General features: G+C 43.2%; 2 protein-coding genes across 2 annotated transcripts; both read right to left on the reverse strand.

Annotated features, from left to right (window-relative positions):
- Window positions 1-78: 78 nt before the first annotated feature.
- mxd1 (MAX dimerization protein 1) lies at window positions 79-13,130 on the reverse strand. The gene is made up of 6 exons (XM_084024854.1): window positions 12,288-13,130; window positions 11,550-11,649; window positions 5,393-5,422; window positions 1,772-1,886; window positions 1,149-1,305; window positions 79-413 (listed from the first exon to the last, which is right to left on the reverse strand). Exons 1-6 carry the CDS (start codon window positions 12,352-12,354, stop codon window positions 217-219), a joined length of 666 nt encoding a protein of 221 aa, XP_083880980.1. The 5' UTR covers window positions 12,355-13,130; the 3' UTR covers window positions 79-216.
- Window positions 13,131-14,050: 920 nt separating this feature from the next.
- Window positions 14,051-18,013, reverse strand: snrnp27 (small nuclear ribonucleoprotein 27 (U4/U6.U5)). Its single transcript, XM_084024173.1, has 6 exons — window positions 17,841-18,013; window positions 16,092-16,224; window positions 15,692-15,780; window positions 15,487-15,566; window positions 14,714-14,778; window positions 14,051-14,361 (listed from the first exon to the last, which is right to left on the reverse strand). Exons 1-6 carry the CDS (start codon window positions 17,875-17,877, stop codon window positions 14,307-14,309), a joined length of 459 nt encoding a protein of 152 aa, XP_083880299.1. The 5' UTR covers window positions 17,878-18,013; the 3' UTR covers window positions 14,051-14,306.
- Between the last annotated feature and the right edge of the window lie 131 nt (window positions 18,014-18,144).

The following is an 18,144-nucleotide window of genomic DNA, read 5'->3' on the forward strand; positions in this document are numbered from 1 at the left end:
CTGGATGTGGACGGTTGACTCGGAGGTGTTTCATTCTGGTGGGGACAGGAAGTCTCCCGACGCCTGGCTGAGGAGAGGCCTCAGACTTCAGGTCAGTCCTGTGGGATGGAGGGAGGAGGAGGGAGGAGGGGGAGAAGGTGAGGGCTGAGTGGAGTTAGGGAGTGGGATTGGCTGAGGGAAAGAGGAGGCAGGAGTCGGGTCAGTGACCAGTGGCGTCTATAGGCTGCAGCCCAGCTGCTTGGCCCGCTCTTGAGTGTCCTGCAGGAGCAGCAGGCTGGCGCTGGAGTAGCCCTCGTCACTGCAGCTGCTGCGCAGGCTGCCTCGCTCATCCCCCGAGTCGCTCACACTGCTGGTGCTCCACTCCAGGTCGCCCAGCATGTAGTCCGTCCCCTCCACGTCCACATCCAGGTCCTCTGTGGGCGCAAAGGAACCAGAAAGACAACGTCATTATGGGCTGAATGATGACTCAGTGGACTGTACAGTCAGCAACAGTAGGCAGCAGCTCTTTGCATATCTGAATTCCGCATGTATGTGTTAATGATGTGTTAATCCCCCATGTTTAGAGCGGGGGCTTACCTCCATGTACACACCAACAAGGCTTCATCAAGCGTGGCTGAAAATAACACTAGTGCCGCTTTGTATATTGTGGAAGTCCCAGATATGCCGGGTATTCAACCCAAATAAGCTATTTAGCTGTGATTTAATTGCAATAAAGGGATGAAAAGGATGCTGAAATAACTCCATAATGATCATGATTTGTAAAAAGTCTGAAGTCATGCTTTGTTGGGTCTGTCTGTGAGCACGACAAGCAAACAACTTTGGATTGATGGGTGCTAGGCTACGCTAACACTGTAGACATAACCTTGTAGACAGTCTCTGGTTTTTAAACATAGTCTGGTCTCTAGTGATATGAGCTACTATCGGCGAGCTCTGGAAGACCATAGACCAAAGATACAGTAGGTTTCCTTCGTATCTGATTCAGCAATACTTTATGTATTCCCCTCAGGGATTCACGTCGCATCATTTGCACCGCCTGTCGTGAATTCATGTCTCTGCGTTGATGATGTATGCAGCCGCACCATGTGAACAACTCACTTGGTGTGAACTCACTATTTCATGGAGAGCAGTGAGCGGTAATGTGGGCGTACCTTGGTCAGAGTCGGACTTGTCGGACACCGTGGAGCCGGTGCTGTCCATGCGGACCCTCTCCACCCCCAGCTGCTCCAGACGCCTCCTCAGGTGTCTCCGCTCCCGCTGCAGCTGATCCACCGTGTGCTGAGCTCTCCTATCGCTCTCCTCCAACCTCTGCCCGACAGGAAGAGGACAAGCACGAGGAGAAGTTGTCAAAAATGTTCCGTCAGTGGCTTAGCCGAGGAATTACAGTCACTCAAACACACAACCCAACACACCACAGCACTCAACAAACTGCCCTCGTGTCTAGAACACTTCCAGTCTGGATTTTGACCTCACCTCAGATTTAAAAATTACTTTTAAACTGAAGACTTTTAATTGAACAGTTTATTTAGCCTTTTATTTGTCTATTTAAACTATGCATTTTTTATTATATCCCCTTTGGTTCCTCCTACCTGTATTTATTGAGACGTATTTATGTTAAAGAGACGTTTTATTCCCTTTTGTTTTCCTTTTTTAAACATCATTATGTAAAGCACTTTGAGTCGCCTCCGTGTATGAAATGTATTATATAAATGAGCTTGCCTTCCGTGTTTGCACTGATGAGGTGAGAACCAAAGGCACACATAAATGCACGTACCTTGATGTGATCTTTGGCCTTCATCAGCAGGCTGAGGGTGGTGTGCCTGTTAGCATCCGGTCCTAAGGGAACCAGGGATTTCAAGCGCTCTAAACACAGCCGTAGATGTGCCCGTCTGAGGAGGGAACAGAGAGAAACTGTCAAGCATGATTCACCTTTTTCATGTCACTTACACACAACATTGATGTGATTTGTTGAGCGTTCAGATCAAAGTTTAGTCTTTGGAAATAGTAATAAATAAAACAAACTATTGGTTGAATTGCCACGACATTTGGTGAGTCCTTAACTTTTCATGTAGCGCCACCATCAGGTCAACATTGCCATCAATCTCAACTATACTTTGAGTTCATTGCTAATAAATGTTAGCATGCTGAGAAGAGAACGTAGGAACGTGATGTCGCCCATTGCTTTGTGGACGACGGGTTTGAAGTCTTGAGATCAAGATTTTGGTCGTCAACATCTTGGCTTTTTTCCAACCAGTGAACAGAAATGAGCATATTTGTACTGCGAAGCAGGGTGGATCTGACGAACACAAGCGGCAGAGCGAGACCCCGACACACTGCATCTGATTAACAATAGGTAGTGTGTGTATCTAAATAATAATAATCTTTGGATATTTGACAGTTTCAATACTAAAAGGTACAGAAAATAAGTGGTTTAATAACTAATTCATATAAGAGGTAGTGATCACAGTTCTATATGAAGTGTTGAGACTCAACATTTCCACATAATGCACGTCATAGGATATTTGAGATACAACATACACATCCTCTCTTGACAGCAAGAAAACAGACATGTGATTTTCAGATGGGAACTGATTATTAATGTCAGCCGAGCCGTCCCACATTTACACTTCTCATCTCCGCTCCGCTTCCTCCTGTAAGCCGCTCTACGCTGGCAGCCGTTGCAGTAGCTGAGGTCTGGTGGGTGTTTGGGACCGCTTGACCTCGCTGTTACACAACACACACCTCCAGCTCCGGGCTCGGAGGAGTGTGTACGTGTCTGCGTGCGCCTGAGCGAGTGGGTGTGTGTGTGCGTCAGACTAGCTGAGAGCGGCTGGAAGAGAATGTTTGTCCCCAGCTGAAGGCCGAATGGATGAGCTGCTCATTTATTGTCTGAGCTGGTAACCCTGATGTGAGCGTCACGCAATGACACAGTTACACACATGGGGGGGGGGGGGGGGGGGGAGGACACACTCAAATATATCCTCACCCCTTGCTAGGAACGGACTGGAAATGAAAAATCACCCTTACACACATACATCACCACAATAATAATAAAATAGGACAATACATCAGTTTAAGGATGAACGTTATTTTTATCTTAATTTAATCCTTGTGCACGAATAATGCTCTAAACTTGCTGGTTAGTTCCTAAATGTGCCAACGTGTCAATAATCATAACCACTCATGCAAAAGAGTTTCCAAAGTTAGCTGCAGCACATCAAGTTTGTTTAATGTCCCACCCCATTCAGGCTGTGATTGGTCGGTTTACCAAAGGTGATATTTGACACGTGCATGGACTTTTTTGAACATAACTAAAAAGCCAAATCGTCAAACCCAGACAAGGCGTATGTTGTTGCTATGATCTTACCACTTCAAGTACAAAACCTTGAATAACAGTTGGACTGGTATTTCCAGTTAGAATGAACTGGACCAAAAGTCTGGGAGGGGCAGACGGTTACCGCAGAGGGCAGGCAGACATGTACACGACATGGATTTTCAAACATGTACATCTTGGGTTGCATCTGCACCAATTGTCAAGCAACCGATGCCGGTGCTCCAGAAGGCCAGGCCATCATTGCCCCTTGACCTTTACACACACCACACACACAGCTGAGTTTCTGACACCGAGAGCCTGTTTCTCAGCTGACTCGGTCCAAAGGGCATAAAGACTGACATTACGTAACATGGAAATGCCCTCAGCTGGGTTGTTCTGACATAATCAGCAGAGCCAACTCATGAAGGGGGAAAAGAAGCTGGCGTGCAGAGTGGAAAAGATTCAAATGATTTCATGTCCGCTCATGTCCGACGGGTTATTCTGGTTCACTGTGGCTTTAGTGCAGCGTGTCAATAGGTGAGTGTGTATGTGGAGCTACAGGCTGGCGTGTGCAGACCAGAACCTACATTTAGCTAGCTTCATTTCACGCTTGTGCATTAAATGCACATGACCGTCCAGCTATGAATCACCCCGCTGTCTTCTCTCTGGCCCTGTGACCCCCCACCAGGCACTGGCCATGATCAGCTGGGAGGAAGGTTAAAAAAAAAAAAGGCGTGGTGGGAGTCATGTTACATGGACATGAACTAGCACACATGCACACTCTCGGGTTCTGTGTGCAGCGATGTAGGGGAGGGGAGGTGTACAGGACAGGACTTTAAATGTGTGGATTGAGATTTCACTGAGCCAATATTACTGGTGGGGGGGGGGGGGGGGGGTCCTCTTTGCACTCCTCTGGCTTTGCTAGCAGTGGATTGCCATGAGTCATTTACTATCTGCCTATGACAGCTTCCTCTCATCAAGCTACTGGTGGGAGGATCTGGCTAAAGGACACACACACACACACACACACACCTCAGCACCATTTATTATTCAGGCTTACCACTGAGCTGCTGCTCTGGATCAAATAGCACAGCCAGCATGGAAGCATCAAAATAATTGATTAATTAAATACTAGTTTTCTTGGCTAAATAGTCTGTCTGAGAAACTCCTGGAACATAACAGCAGTTTGATTTGTGTTTGGAGCCATTACAACCTAAATGTAAATGTACAACCTCACAGCCTGGTATTACAACAACATTACCTGAGCCAAATGTATTATAGAAACTAGCCATGCTAGCAGCTGTGTGGCAGGCTGATATGAACATTTCATGTCCCGATTATCCTGGCCAAAACAACTGTGATTCACCATATTATCCTGATATTCATCAAAATATGCTTAGAAACTCTTTAAATGTCACTTTACAAGTTTAGATTTTTTTTACGTCTCAGATAAGACAATTTCAGAACATCCATTTTAGTGAAAAACAATCAGTAATAATCGTATACAAGATTATTACAAAGCGTAAGGTCTCCCTGCATCAATAAAGGATAAATAAATAAATATATTTTTATATCATGTATTTTTTTTTTAAATCAGGCTATCATGATAACGAACTAGACAGCCTTTAAAAATCACCACGATCAAATGATTGTTTTCTGAAAATAAATCCTGTATCATCCCTGCACAGCATGCTCACATGCTGATGTTGAGCATGTATTAACCTTTGCCATCTTCACCAGCTCAGTTTAGCATGTTAGCATGCTAACATTTGCTAATTGGCAATACACAAAAAGTACCACAAATGCTATGGATTTGATTCCTGATATCCATTTGTCATTCCCATTTGCTTTTTCAGTTTCTGTTTCCTTGGGATGGTCATCCCGCGTACTCAAACGATGATCATGTATTTTCCCTTCACTTTCAATTTGGGGGGAAATCCTCCTCTATAATCCATGGTGGTTCTTAATCTGATATCCAAACATATTTTCCATCTACATTCCATAATTTACAGATGGTGACAGAAGTACAACAACGATTTACAAATCTGCACGAACAAACACAGACGGGACGTTTTTACACACCTGTTCTTTTCCATCTCATTGTGCGTCGACCTGTGGAGATAAAACACACACACATGAGAAACCACACAGAAACAAGCGCACTGCTTAAACAGGGTAATGTTTCCTCTGTGTGTGTCATCATTGCAGTGTAAGGCCTTACTGCAGGGGAGGGAGGGGGGGGGGGAGAGAGAGAGAGAGAGAGAGGCTGTGTGGGAGTTGAGGAGCAGTCAGAACGGCTGAGTAGAAGAAGAAGAGCAGGCTGGTGATTCTGATGGCTCTTTCTACGGAGGATACGTGTGCTTTTTTAAGGGCCGCAGTCAGATAGGTGATGAAGGGGCCGGGGGTAAACATAGTAACAGTAACTAGAAACAGAAGCGAAAGACTTCACATTGCCTGACTATCCACAGTGCATGTAGTAGAGAGAGGTGGGGGTGGGGACCACTATAGGTAAACTGAGATGGAAGTGTGCTAGCGGCCGCAATGACTTCTGCATTGCAGTAGCCTCTTTCATGGTTCTCATGATTCAAGGCGGGACTGTCCTGTATAAAACAGGTACAGCGACCGAATGAGGGGGGGCAAGGCAGCGTCGGTGAGCCGTCAGAGAAGGAACTCACAGTGACGATGTCGGTGTGACGACGGCGTGCTATCTGTAAATCACAACCTGGGTGGGCGGTTTTTGGTTCAGTGTAAAAGCACCTAAAGCAGTGGGGGGGGGGGGGGGGGATTCCTGACCTCTCATCTACCTCCACCTGACCTCCTGATCCCCCCACCCCAGCTCCAAAAATAGCCTCGTCTGCACCTTCGTCCCTGCAAGGCTCGCCACCGTCACCACGCCGAGGTTCTCAGAGGTCTTACTGCCAGGCCTAAGCTTAGAAAGAACATCTTTCACTCTCCTGAATGGGCAGCAATGGGTGCCATGTCTGTGTGTGTGTGTGTGTGTGTGTGTGTGTGTGTGTGTGTGTGTGTGTGTGTGGGGTGCGGGGTATCATCTGGTTTCAGCTTTGGGTTGCTGTCTATCTGGCTTGGCCCCCTCCAGCCAGTGTGCATTCCTGTGCAGGGCAGACAGCCGCTGGTGACATAACAGCGCGAGCAGGGAAATTATCCCACTTTTTCGGGCTAGATTTCAGGCTGTGGGACACGTCCCACCTCCTGGCCGAGCTGCACAACCCTCGACCCCTCCACCCAACCCATGGCACAACAGGATACAGCTGACGTTACGTCATTCAGAGTCAAGGTGAGGGGTTTTAAAGCAAAAAGGTGTCTGTGCACCAAAACAGAACGTACGGTAGATAAAAGTTGATGATAATGGAGTTTAACTCGTCAAAAGAGAGTATTGGACTGTTCATATTTCTCACACTGCCCCCCTTTGAAGTTTCTACTGTCTTTAAAGAGGGTTCCATGCTAGCCGGGTTCAATCCTAACAAGTCAACTTACATAAGTAACAAACTTAAATCGGCGTGAAACTGCTCCTGGCAGCTACTATTGCAGCTTCCGTGTCTGAAAATGACACTGATGAGTTGTGTCACTTGGTCCTGTCAGGGCAATGTCAAGAAAATGAATGACTATTCTAATAATAAGTGTGAGTTTTATAACTCCACATACAGTGTAGACCTTAAATCTTCCCAGACAGCTCCTTGGACGACATCTTACTACATGATTATTATCTCTTTGGGAGTCCGTGATGGAGGAATTTTAAGATTATTGGATTCAACTGGTCTACAGCAAGATTCTTCTACACAAATCTACCATCAACCTGTGCTTTCATTTCAGAGGTCTTGCCCGAAGGCTCGTCCAAGTCAGCCACGTTAGGCTGAACAACAACACAAAGTGGAGAGCTTGGAAAGACTCCGCTTGTGTCCAAAACCATTCATCCATTCACCGCTCTCTGCTCACTACACAGGGAGGTCTAATGATTTAGTTGAGTTGGCTCTTATTGAAATGCTGAGTGAATTTAAGTTCCCCCTGGTAAACAGCGTTGCTCGAGGCAGAATCTTATTTCTGGATATGGTGTGCAGTTATATAAACATCTATTTTTATTTTATTTTATTGTGAAAGGTTAGAACGGAATGGTCGGTAAAGCTGCCGTTGTTAATGTGGGGGAAGAAGCAGATAAACCCAAATTAATAAATACATAGAAGGTACTTTGTGACCGTCTGTGTTGTGATGCTCTGCTCACATTAAATGTGTTATTTTCATGGATTCGTCTCAATCACGCTCTTCAGTGCAATGCATGATGGTAGATAACGCTCGGTCAGTGACCGTACTTTTCAAGATGAATTATGGGATCCTTGGAGTCCACCATGTAGGGTATAATAATTCCCACTATACATTGGGACACAACTACACTATATAGTGAGTCAATTTGCCTGCTCAACATGGACGGCAAGAACACGGTCTGATTTCCACCGTGCGCTGTGGCTGACGATGTTGTTGTGTGCAGGGTGGGAGAGGACTATCCATCTATGTGATGAGGATTGCCAAGATTGAGAACAGAGCAGGAAAGACACAGAGGGGTGGAGGAGGTGAGAAGATAGAGAGAAAGGGGGGAGGGGGAGTCACTACCACCGACACACATGCACACATACACGGCAGAGCCATGGTGAGTCCCCTCCCCCACTACTCACACATCCACGCCATGGTTAAACAACAGAAACCGGAGGAGCTGGTACATACTAGGGCTGACCCTCAACGCTCGACGATTCCTTCTAAGAAACCCTGGTTCAACTGCCAACCGACCATCGCAGTGGAGGCCAAACGTGGCAATGAAACAAACGATCGTTCATCATTCATAAAAAAACCCAACAACCGATAGAAAGAAATCAGAGCACTCGCATAAGAACGAAGAGTGCGAGATGTATTTTAAATTCCTCAATGGTTTTCTAAAAAAAGCAGGTATTTGGTGTTTGCAGCACCAAGTGCAGGTGTTTACGTGTCACTTCCCCTTTCTGCCCGTGGATCGCTTAAATGGGCAAAGGGAAAGGGAATAAGGACCGAAAGTTGTACTTACTATGATGAAAAGCAAGCAGGGCATCCATCTCCGCTCCGTGGCACTGCTACTGACAGGGCCCGCCGCAACTACACGCACAGGCGTCCATTATTGTGAAACAACACCGGGGCTGCAGCAGGGATGGTGTGTTTGTTTTGGCCACCCTGGAAGTTAGCCCGATACTTACACATTTTACTCAACAAGATACACTTCACGGATGAACAGGACTTCTATGACTATTGAAGCCTGAATCCAATAGTCAGAACCTTATATACAAATCGACTACACCACGGTCGCATGACATCAAGTCAACACCGCAAAGCTAACGGCGTTAAGCAAAGCATGTAACATATCTCGGCCAATAAAAGTTATTTTTACTTTTGTTCCTACAGATCCATAAGGCTGGGGTTAGTGGCTTCACACACATACATGGATGCCTGTCCTGCATTTCACCGAGTCCGACCAGCAAAACAAATTATCTTATCATGTCTGATCAATAAAATGGTACACAGGAATCCAGCCTTCTCCAAGAGGGCAAATGCATTCAGTCATAGTGCTGGTCTGCCTATTAATGACCAAGAGCCATCATCAAACCAGACATTCATTTAGGCTGAGCAGAACCCCTGATTAATAACAGGTGTGGCTCTGCTGACTAACATGAGTGATAGCGGATCATGTGGTCAGATGAAGAGGGTTTGCTGAACACAAACTGTTAGTTAAAGAACTGTGTGCTGCTAAGCTAAAAAGGTTTCTGTAGTTGAGGGACATGCCTGCAGCGGCTCGTAGTCTACTAGACATGCAAAGCCATATTTTCTTCACTAGGCCGGTCTATAAATGTAGTGCCATCTAAGCATGAAGACCTGCTCTGAGTGAAGCAGGTGTGTTCTTGCAGCACATCCTGCATCTTTAAGTGCAAGTTAGCAATGGACAAGTGCTAGAGATTTGCCCCCATCATAAGGTGCTGCAGAGCGATGACAAGTTTTTGTGGGCCACACTGGATCTCTCGATCAATAAAAAATAAAACAAGAGGATTTTTGCAAGAAATTATTTGGATTATTTAAGAAATAAGTTGTATGGTTTTCACAAATGAACACTAAACTAAATTACGGTTTTTGAAGTCTAAAAAAAAGGTCCAAAACTAACACTATATATAAACAAACAAACGACACTACAGACTTCACGTGACCACCACGAAAAAAGAGCAGTGTTTACACATGAAGTGTCTTCCTGTTTATCAAGTACACTAATTAAGTACATTCAGGGAATCAGTTTCATTTCTTAAATCAAATTTTGGCAGATGACTAAAGCTGAAACCAATAGATGATTACGTGATTAGTCGATTCATTCAGGAACAATTTTAACAAGCTTACAATTGTTAATTTATCAAGAATGGTTGTAGCTTCTCCAGTGTGAGGATTTGCTGCTTGTATACATGCTCTTTATATCTGTGGTTTGAACTGTTGTTCAGGCGAGACAAATAATTGGAGACGTCACACTGGACTCTGGGAAACAGATGGACACTGTTGTTCTAAAAACCACTAGACTAAACCATCAATTGAAAGAAATAGTAAACTGATTAACCAATAGCATGTATGAAGGTGTGGAATACTAAATTGTCTCTGTGGAGCGATGTTGTAACTTTAGATCAGCAGCTTATACAGCTGGATACAAACATTGGGTTATGAGGGCTTACAGGCCTATACATAATGTTGTATGTGTGCATTGGATACTCAACACAGGCAAGACGTGAGGGTTCAAGTGAGGACCTTCACAGTGTTCCATCAGCACATTCTCACCTCTGCACACCTGAACAATCGCTGCATGAAGTCATGATTAGTGTCAGATAGTCTTTTCAGAAAGTTACACAAATAGTTTGTTGTAAATCTGGATATACATTGGGTTACAAGGTGAAAGGCCTATATACAAAGATATTGATATCCTTCCCCTCGTGTGCTCTGCATTCATCCCAGTGAAATGTAGATGACTGATAGCGTGCCCTTATAGCAAACATATCTGATGAAGGTTCAACCCAGGTCTATAATCACTCTGAAGTGGACACAGTTCCCGTGAGGTCGCCCATTGGTTTGTGGACTCAGTTTTACCTTAAGTGACACGAGAGGGTGCAGCCAAGTACAACTGAACACAGGTCACCTAAAAATGTCCAAAGTGTACAATTAACTTTAGTGAACTGGAAACACAGTGTGAAAGGGTTAAAGATGAAAACATGGACAACTCCCACACCAGACAACACTGTGGAGGCAACCTGTCCATCACGAGGCAGCCACGCCCTAAAGCATTCCATGCTTCAGCCTTTAAGCAAACAAGCAAACAACTTTTCTTTTTTTTAAAGTCTGAATGGACCTATTGAAAGTAGGCTATGCTATCATGGTAGCTGCTCCATCAACACTTAAAATTATGTCTTCCTGACATAAATTCATACGCTCACTTTCAACCTCAGGCAAAAATACCAATGGATATAAACACAATCATCATAGACTGTTTCCACCATCACTCATCATCATTCACAAGTTTTACAAAAATGTCACAATCCAATAAAAGTCAAACTGCATCTCGTCAGAAAGCGCACATTGATCTGTGGGGTGTGGATGCACCATCGATTGGTTCCGATATGACTGATATATAGAATTCTATTGGTGTGCGGTAGTGGCTATTGACTGGATCTGCAGGCCGTGCTCCCTCACTGAAATGTCTTCTGCAGTCACCTTGACTGACCCAGTTTGCCTTATACTGCGTGGCCATTCGCTTTCAAACAGACTGATGTTTGCTGCTGTCACTCACGTGCTTTAAGACGAGGAGGAGGAGTCAAAACACGGCTTCAAGCCGCTCACACACACACACAGCCTATCTTGTAATATCACATGACCGTTTCTGTAGAGTTAGGCACAAATAAGCAGAGGTGATGCGTTGAATTCAATATTATTCTAATTTGAAATATTTCTAATTGCAGAATGATATTAAATGTGCCACAAACCAAAATGTGCTTTGTAAAAAAAAACAACAACAACAACAACACAGAATCCAATTCAGGAAACAACAGATGTATGTTGCTGCACTCTTGGACACACTTGAAGAGGGGATATCATGAGCACATTGGGTGCAGAGCTTTAAAAAATAATAATAATAATCATACAGTGTATAATTTCTGGCTACAGCCAGCTGATGTGCCTTTACCTGCTACTTGTGTTTTTCTTGCTTTTGCTTTTCCTTTTCAAGCTTTCCCTCTCTTGGCTGCTGATTAAGGGTGGCATGGAGGCATAGCCATGTTCAGCTTCTGCAAGCAAATAAACAACATAGCGGTCACATGTGCAGATCTCTGGCAGTGCAAAATATAGCCACAGTGACACGAAGCCAAAATTAAAAAAAAGGCTGCAAAATGTTCCACATTTGATCTTGAGCCGTTTGGAATTCAGCAGCAATGTCTCATGCCGAAGTGCAGGCGTGCAATGAATGTGTTGCATGCAGTATCTACACAGTGTTTGCTCCCCTCAGCCTGGACAATGATGTCATCTTGAACTGGAATAAACCCCACTTGCAAACCACAACAGAGGGAAAGGAGGGGCCTCCATGAAAACAATGTCTCCCTGCACATCTGCCACATATGCAATTCATTCTTATGTATGCAAATGCATGCACGTTTCTGCACATTTGTAGTATATCCCATACATGTCTTTATATTAATATTCATGAGCATCTATTTGGGGTAACATTAGATGCATTCGGCTGTGTTGTGCAAAACCCGCTAGTGCCTTTTAATAATGGCTTGATTGTTTCATGGAAAAGATAAAGGGCAGAATGGGATTTGAATAGCTTCAAATAACAGGTGCATATATTACTGTGATGGAGGGGGGAGGGGTGTCACTGGATTTAATTCATTAATAGAACAGACCGTAGAAAAACAATACACGTTACCTCTTTCCCTGCGCTCAAGGTACTCGGCTGCTTCGATCAACATCTGCACCATTCCGATCGCCGCCATTTTCAACAATAACACGGACAATATAACAATCCGATGAGGGATTCCGTGGCTGTACACAACTTGCCTCAGGTCCAACCACTGGTCTCCTTCTACACCGGCTCGCTGCTCTGTCACTTGTATTTTTTTAAGGAGAGGCGACGTTACTCCTGCAGTGTGTCTAACGGGCTATTTAAAAGTTAAATGTCCTGAATGCAGCAGCAATCAGTTAAACCTGAATGGTTGTTACAGATGGTTCAGGCAACGTTCGGGGTTTGGTGTTATATAGTTAGCTGGCTGCTCGATATGACGCTAACGCTCCAACAGCTACGGTTGCTTTGCCTTATTAAAACAAATATCGTTACTTTTCGACGCAGTTCTTCCGAGAAACAAAGCAAAACGAATGGTTGCTTGACGTATAAAAACAAGACAAGAATTGCTCTGTTCTGTAAAACAAAAAACAAGTTGGTTTACGTTAACGCCAGTGACAAGTTGCTAAATTAATGATGAAAGTTGTTGCTAGGTCAGTTGTATATTCAGGCATTCAAAAACAGGAACGTTGACGGTTCAGTTGTCACAGACTTGCCTGATGTGAAATGAATAGAAAAAAACGAGCTAGTTGTCTTAAAGTTCAATCGACGGTGTCATCCAATCGTATCGGTTCGGCGATGTGTCACTGGCTAGCTTTGTGCGGGGTTATCACTGATCACGCGTAAGACGTCTTGCTGGAAACGCGGGGAGCGACCGACATCAACCGAGGAACAGTGAGTTTATCAAACTGCTTCCAAAATTGTGGCTTGTTGATCTGGACGACAGCTAACTACTGTACTTCACCACAAAGCTTCCGTGCGCTGCCATTTGATTGGATACGGGACGTCACACACCGAGCTCCTATTGGGCGTTTACGCAGTCAGTCACCAAGAGGGTCGACGCTCACTGCCACTGAGGGCCCGGTTCAGCCATTTTGGTTCTTCGGTCCCAGTGGTAAAAGCAGTGTGCGGAGCCAAAATGGACTGGGTTTTTGCGTTTAACAGTCATTGGTTGCGATTGGTTGCTTTCTGATAAAATTCTCAGCTATTGGCCCCAATTGCCCACGAGCTAAAGCGACAACGCCCGCTTCTGACAGAGGACACGCCTCTCTGCCATGCTGTTTCGCGGTGTATTGCACTCATTGGCTCCCGTGATGTTGTTTGTCTTATTTCGCGTTGAGGTATTGGCTGGATTCACATGTTATCTTGTTATTGGCCTCTTGCTTCCTCCTATCGCGAAACATTTATCTGCGCAGGCGTACACCCGCTGCTTTCCGAAATTATATCAGAAAAAAACCTGCTTCAAAATGAGACGGATGCCCAATTTAAAACAGGAAAAAAACGCTGCTAAAGAAACATGAATAGATGAGTTTATCTACTGGAAGACGTCCTTCGTCCAGGTTTAAATGCAATAATGTATAAGAAACCAGCCCATAACATAAACCTGTAGAGAATACTAAAGCTGACTAAATACAGAACTAATAACTCAGAAGTTACACTGTATTGCAGTTGACAATAATAATAATAATAATAATAATAATAATAATAATAATAATAATAATAATAATAATAATATGGCCACTTACTTTCATCAAATTACAAATGCTTAAAGTCGTGAAGTCGATGACAACTACATATCAAAAATTGATTGCCTTTATTTCAGTTCTTTTTCACAAACAGGATCACAGCCACGCGTTTCAAAAGCTTTTATTTAAAATAAAACAACACGAAGCACCATGCATTGCATCTACTATCAATATTCAGACAAAGCCATCAGTATTTAGACACAGCCGAGTATTGTTAGGAGATCCTCTTGTAAAAACCAGTATATACACAATTGTTGCACAAAGCAGGTTTGAAATAACAAAAAATAGCACACTATCATTCACTATGGAGAGGAGAACAGACGTACGGTTCTTGGGGTATCACAATGACTTGTTGAGACTTTCAGGCGATGAAGTCCAATGGTCTGTTGAACCCACCTTTTCTGTTCATGTACTGCCTAAAAAAAATATATATATAATGAAAACATTACATCACTGTTACCCTCGCAACACTTGCAGATTACATCATCGAGCACCAATGGGAGAGCCAGAATCCCTGCATAGAAACACCTGCAGAGGTGATTGGCTGCAGTAACAGTGGGTGAAGCCGAGAGCGCTTGTTGTGAGGGGACTGAAAAGTTGACACTTTAACTCGGCAACCTTATGGAGAGCTGAGGTTCAAACAAACAAACAACAATTCTAAAAAAAATGTGTATGGCTATGTGCCACACTGTTAGGATGCTGCGCAACCCACCAACAGCTCTATGCAAGTACAAATGTCTTCCTTTTCTATTTTTTTTTTGGACGTACCTGTATTTTCTCTTCATGGTCACATTGACAGCAAATGCATTGACTGATCCGTCAGTCTTCCTCCCCTGTTGGAAAACAACATTACTGCCTTGCACAAACATCATCAACATTAAACATCATACGTTAAAGTTAAATAGTGAAATATTGCTAATTAATGAAATGTAGTAGTCTGCTTGAATTCAATCATTCCTTTTATTCCCCAACTAATTGGAAAATAGTTACATATGCAGTTTTTATATTGAAAAACAAAATTGTCAATATCCAATATGTATTCCATAATGCTGAGGTGTTTTTGTCCATTGAGAAGAGTACCAACACTTTTCTAACCACAAAAGAGTTATAAATCCGAAAGCGTGAAACAAAGGAAGCCGCTGGAAGGATTTTACTGGAGGCAGTTGCATATACAATATATTATATAAATTAAGCAGGTCATTGAGTCATTGAGGGCTAGCTTGTTGTCCAGAAAAGGTTATAGTACATATAGACTTTTCTAATGTTCAATTATTTTTTTGTCAACAGAGGCATGAGCTTTCTCATGCCGTCAAAAAAGCATGGTATTGTATGTACTCTGAACCTTGGCTACACTGATACTAGGCATTCACCATGTGTTTATGGAAACCACAGCTGTGATAAACTGGTACATGGAGCAGGCCAACAAAGATGAATGCAAACAAGTGTATGCCCATCTTCAGTTCAGCTGTTGAATGAGTTTTATATGAAATAAACTGCATCCCCTTTTGGGTACACAGCAAAGGACTTCCATGTGCTCTTACCTTGCTGGTGTCAAACGAGCCAAATCCCATCAATTTCATCATCTCAATTTCCTCTTCTGTTTTGCCCTGCATGTCTTCAGCTGTCAAGAATAAATACAAATTTGAGCAAAAACTTACTAAACAGTGCACTTGGTAATGTGAAAAGCACTGAAATAGCAAATAGGGGCATACTATTAATAATAAATTATGTTAATAATTAGAATACCTGAGATCTGAATGGGCTTCGCTGACTTATCCTTAACATCTTTGCGCTCGTCAGAGGGGGAGGAGGAGCGATGGCGTCTCGGGGGAGACCTGCAGGAACAAAAAATGGCTGTTAAAGTTACCCCGACTACTGAGGTCACTTCTGCAACTTTAAGTGATTAATAATATTTTTCAGGATTTGTGCAAGTCTATTAAACTAATAAATGTGCTTATTCTCTAAGGGCAAAGAGTACCCTAAAACACTGCAAACTGCTATGATAACTCACAAGAATCATATTTGGTGACAATATACATTTACATTTATAACATTTACCATGTACCCTGTAGATGCCAAAATCTAAATGTTCCACTTAAAGCAGCCACAAGTATAAAAACAAACAAAAAATAAAGTGTCTCCTCACCTTGAACGTCTCCTGTGAGGAGATCGTGAGCGGCTTCTCCGCCGCTCTCGGTCCCGATCTCGAGAACGAGAGCGATCCCTCTCCCTTCGCCTTCGGTCACGCTCCCGTGAGGTTGACCTGGAGCGCCTTCTCTCTGCAGGGGAGGAGGAAACGACAAGCATTAGCAGAAACTGGGGGAACAACATGGCATATTGGCATCCAGGCACCAACATTCTTCTCTACATACAATTTAGAGGATTCTCTTCTTTATTGAACTTCTCTGCAACAGGTTTTACATGTGCTATAGGCGATATAAATAAACAATTTTAGTTTTGTATGTACAGTGTGGAAGAAAAACTCTTCAGGTCCAATTCTGTAGCTGGTTCAAATGAGGTTTAATCACTGACAGTGGAGAAAAGAAATTCACAGCGTATCCATAAAGATCCAGTCTCCCAAATGGCCTGGCCGAGGTGGATTTATACAGAACATTCGGGAGAACAAAAGGGAAGGCGTCATTAGTGATTTGCATTGAATCAACACATGTCTCTCTGCAGAGGAAGAGACATCTGTGGATGTCTACAAGGTGTGACTGTTCTCGGGACAACTAGACAATGTCTACAGGAGCCACTCGTCGGGCCTTGATCAATGTATGTGAGACAAAGATATTATGGAGACAGTTCAGGAAGGGGGAAAGATTAAAGGGTCTTTTCATCAAGACTAACAAGTTAACCACAATCAAATAGGGGCAGCAGGACATTAGATGAGTACAAGAGAAAGCTACATTAGTATGAGATTTAAATAATAATTGTAAGGTAACGCATTTTCTTCTACAACAGACATTATTCAATTGTATTCCATAAGGCAATTGAATAATTTACAAGTGAGTGAAATCAACTTTTAAATAGAAGGAATAGGCTCTGAAACTATTACGGGTGATACATTGTTCATGTATATATTATTATTGATAAAATTACAGTGTTGTCAAAACATATTTCCTTTCATCTTTATCTTTTGATTATGCAACAACACATAGCATTCAGTTGTTGTTTCTTTATCATTCATGGGGGTATAGTTGATCCAGTATTCTGTAAAACCTGTGTGGTTGAGAACGTTGTGAAAAGATGCTGTTCATGCTATAAACACCATCAAATTGATTGATATGAAAATTGTCAGATGTCATTATAAACATGAGATTTAATCTAAACTATCCCCACCGTTCTTAAACCAGAGATAAGATTGTATCACTCGCAAGTCACTCAAATGGCAAACAGGGAAGCAGAAACCAGGTGTATTGAACATATGACAATATCCATCCATCCATCCATCGTCTACCGCTTATCCTGTATTCAGGGTCGCGGGGGGGCTGGAGTCGATCCCAGCTCATATGACAATATCTGATATTTAACAACATATACAGGTTTATACAGGTGCCAGTCAGGTTAAGTCCGGTTGTTTATTTAACAGCAATATTTAATGACATACTCAGTTAAACACACCAACTACCAAACCATTCTAAAGTAACTCATAGCTCCTCCTGTGACTAGAGCTTTCTGTGTAACGTCAGTTAACGCAGTAACGCTACCTATGTATAGTCACATTTTAGAGATTAAAGTCATTATTAAGAAAAGTAAATGGGTTCGTTAACATCTTCATGTGCACAGTTGTTTTCTTCCAGTCTAAAATAAGACACTACAAGCTAACACAATCAGCTGAGTAGCATACGTAGAGTCAACGTTAGCCAAGTTAGCTAACTTACTGCTAGTTTCTTACCTCGCCTTGGAGGAGTTCGACTCCGACTCCTGCCCATGATCCTAATAAATCAAATGCTTCCCTAACTTAACAAAAACACTATTTGAGTCGAGAAACGTCGACAAATTCGGGGTTATTTGTATCTCGTTGGATTAATGGCTGCTATTTAAAGCAGGCTCTTCTGTTGTCTCTTCTGGTTGAATATACGAACTTCCGGTGGAGTTTTTGGAGAAGATCGCCATCTAGTGAAGTGGAGGAGAGTCTCTACAGTGCGCATTTTTATCAGCCCCATAGGTCTGGACTGAGGTCCTTGAGAACCTTAACA

Source organism: Eutrigla gurnardus (genome assembly GCF_963514095.1).
Source record: "Eutrigla gurnardus genome assembly, chromosome: 13".
Taxonomy (NCBI): domain Eukaryota; kingdom Metazoa; phylum Chordata; class Actinopteri; order Perciformes; family Triglidae; genus Eutrigla; species Eutrigla gurnardus.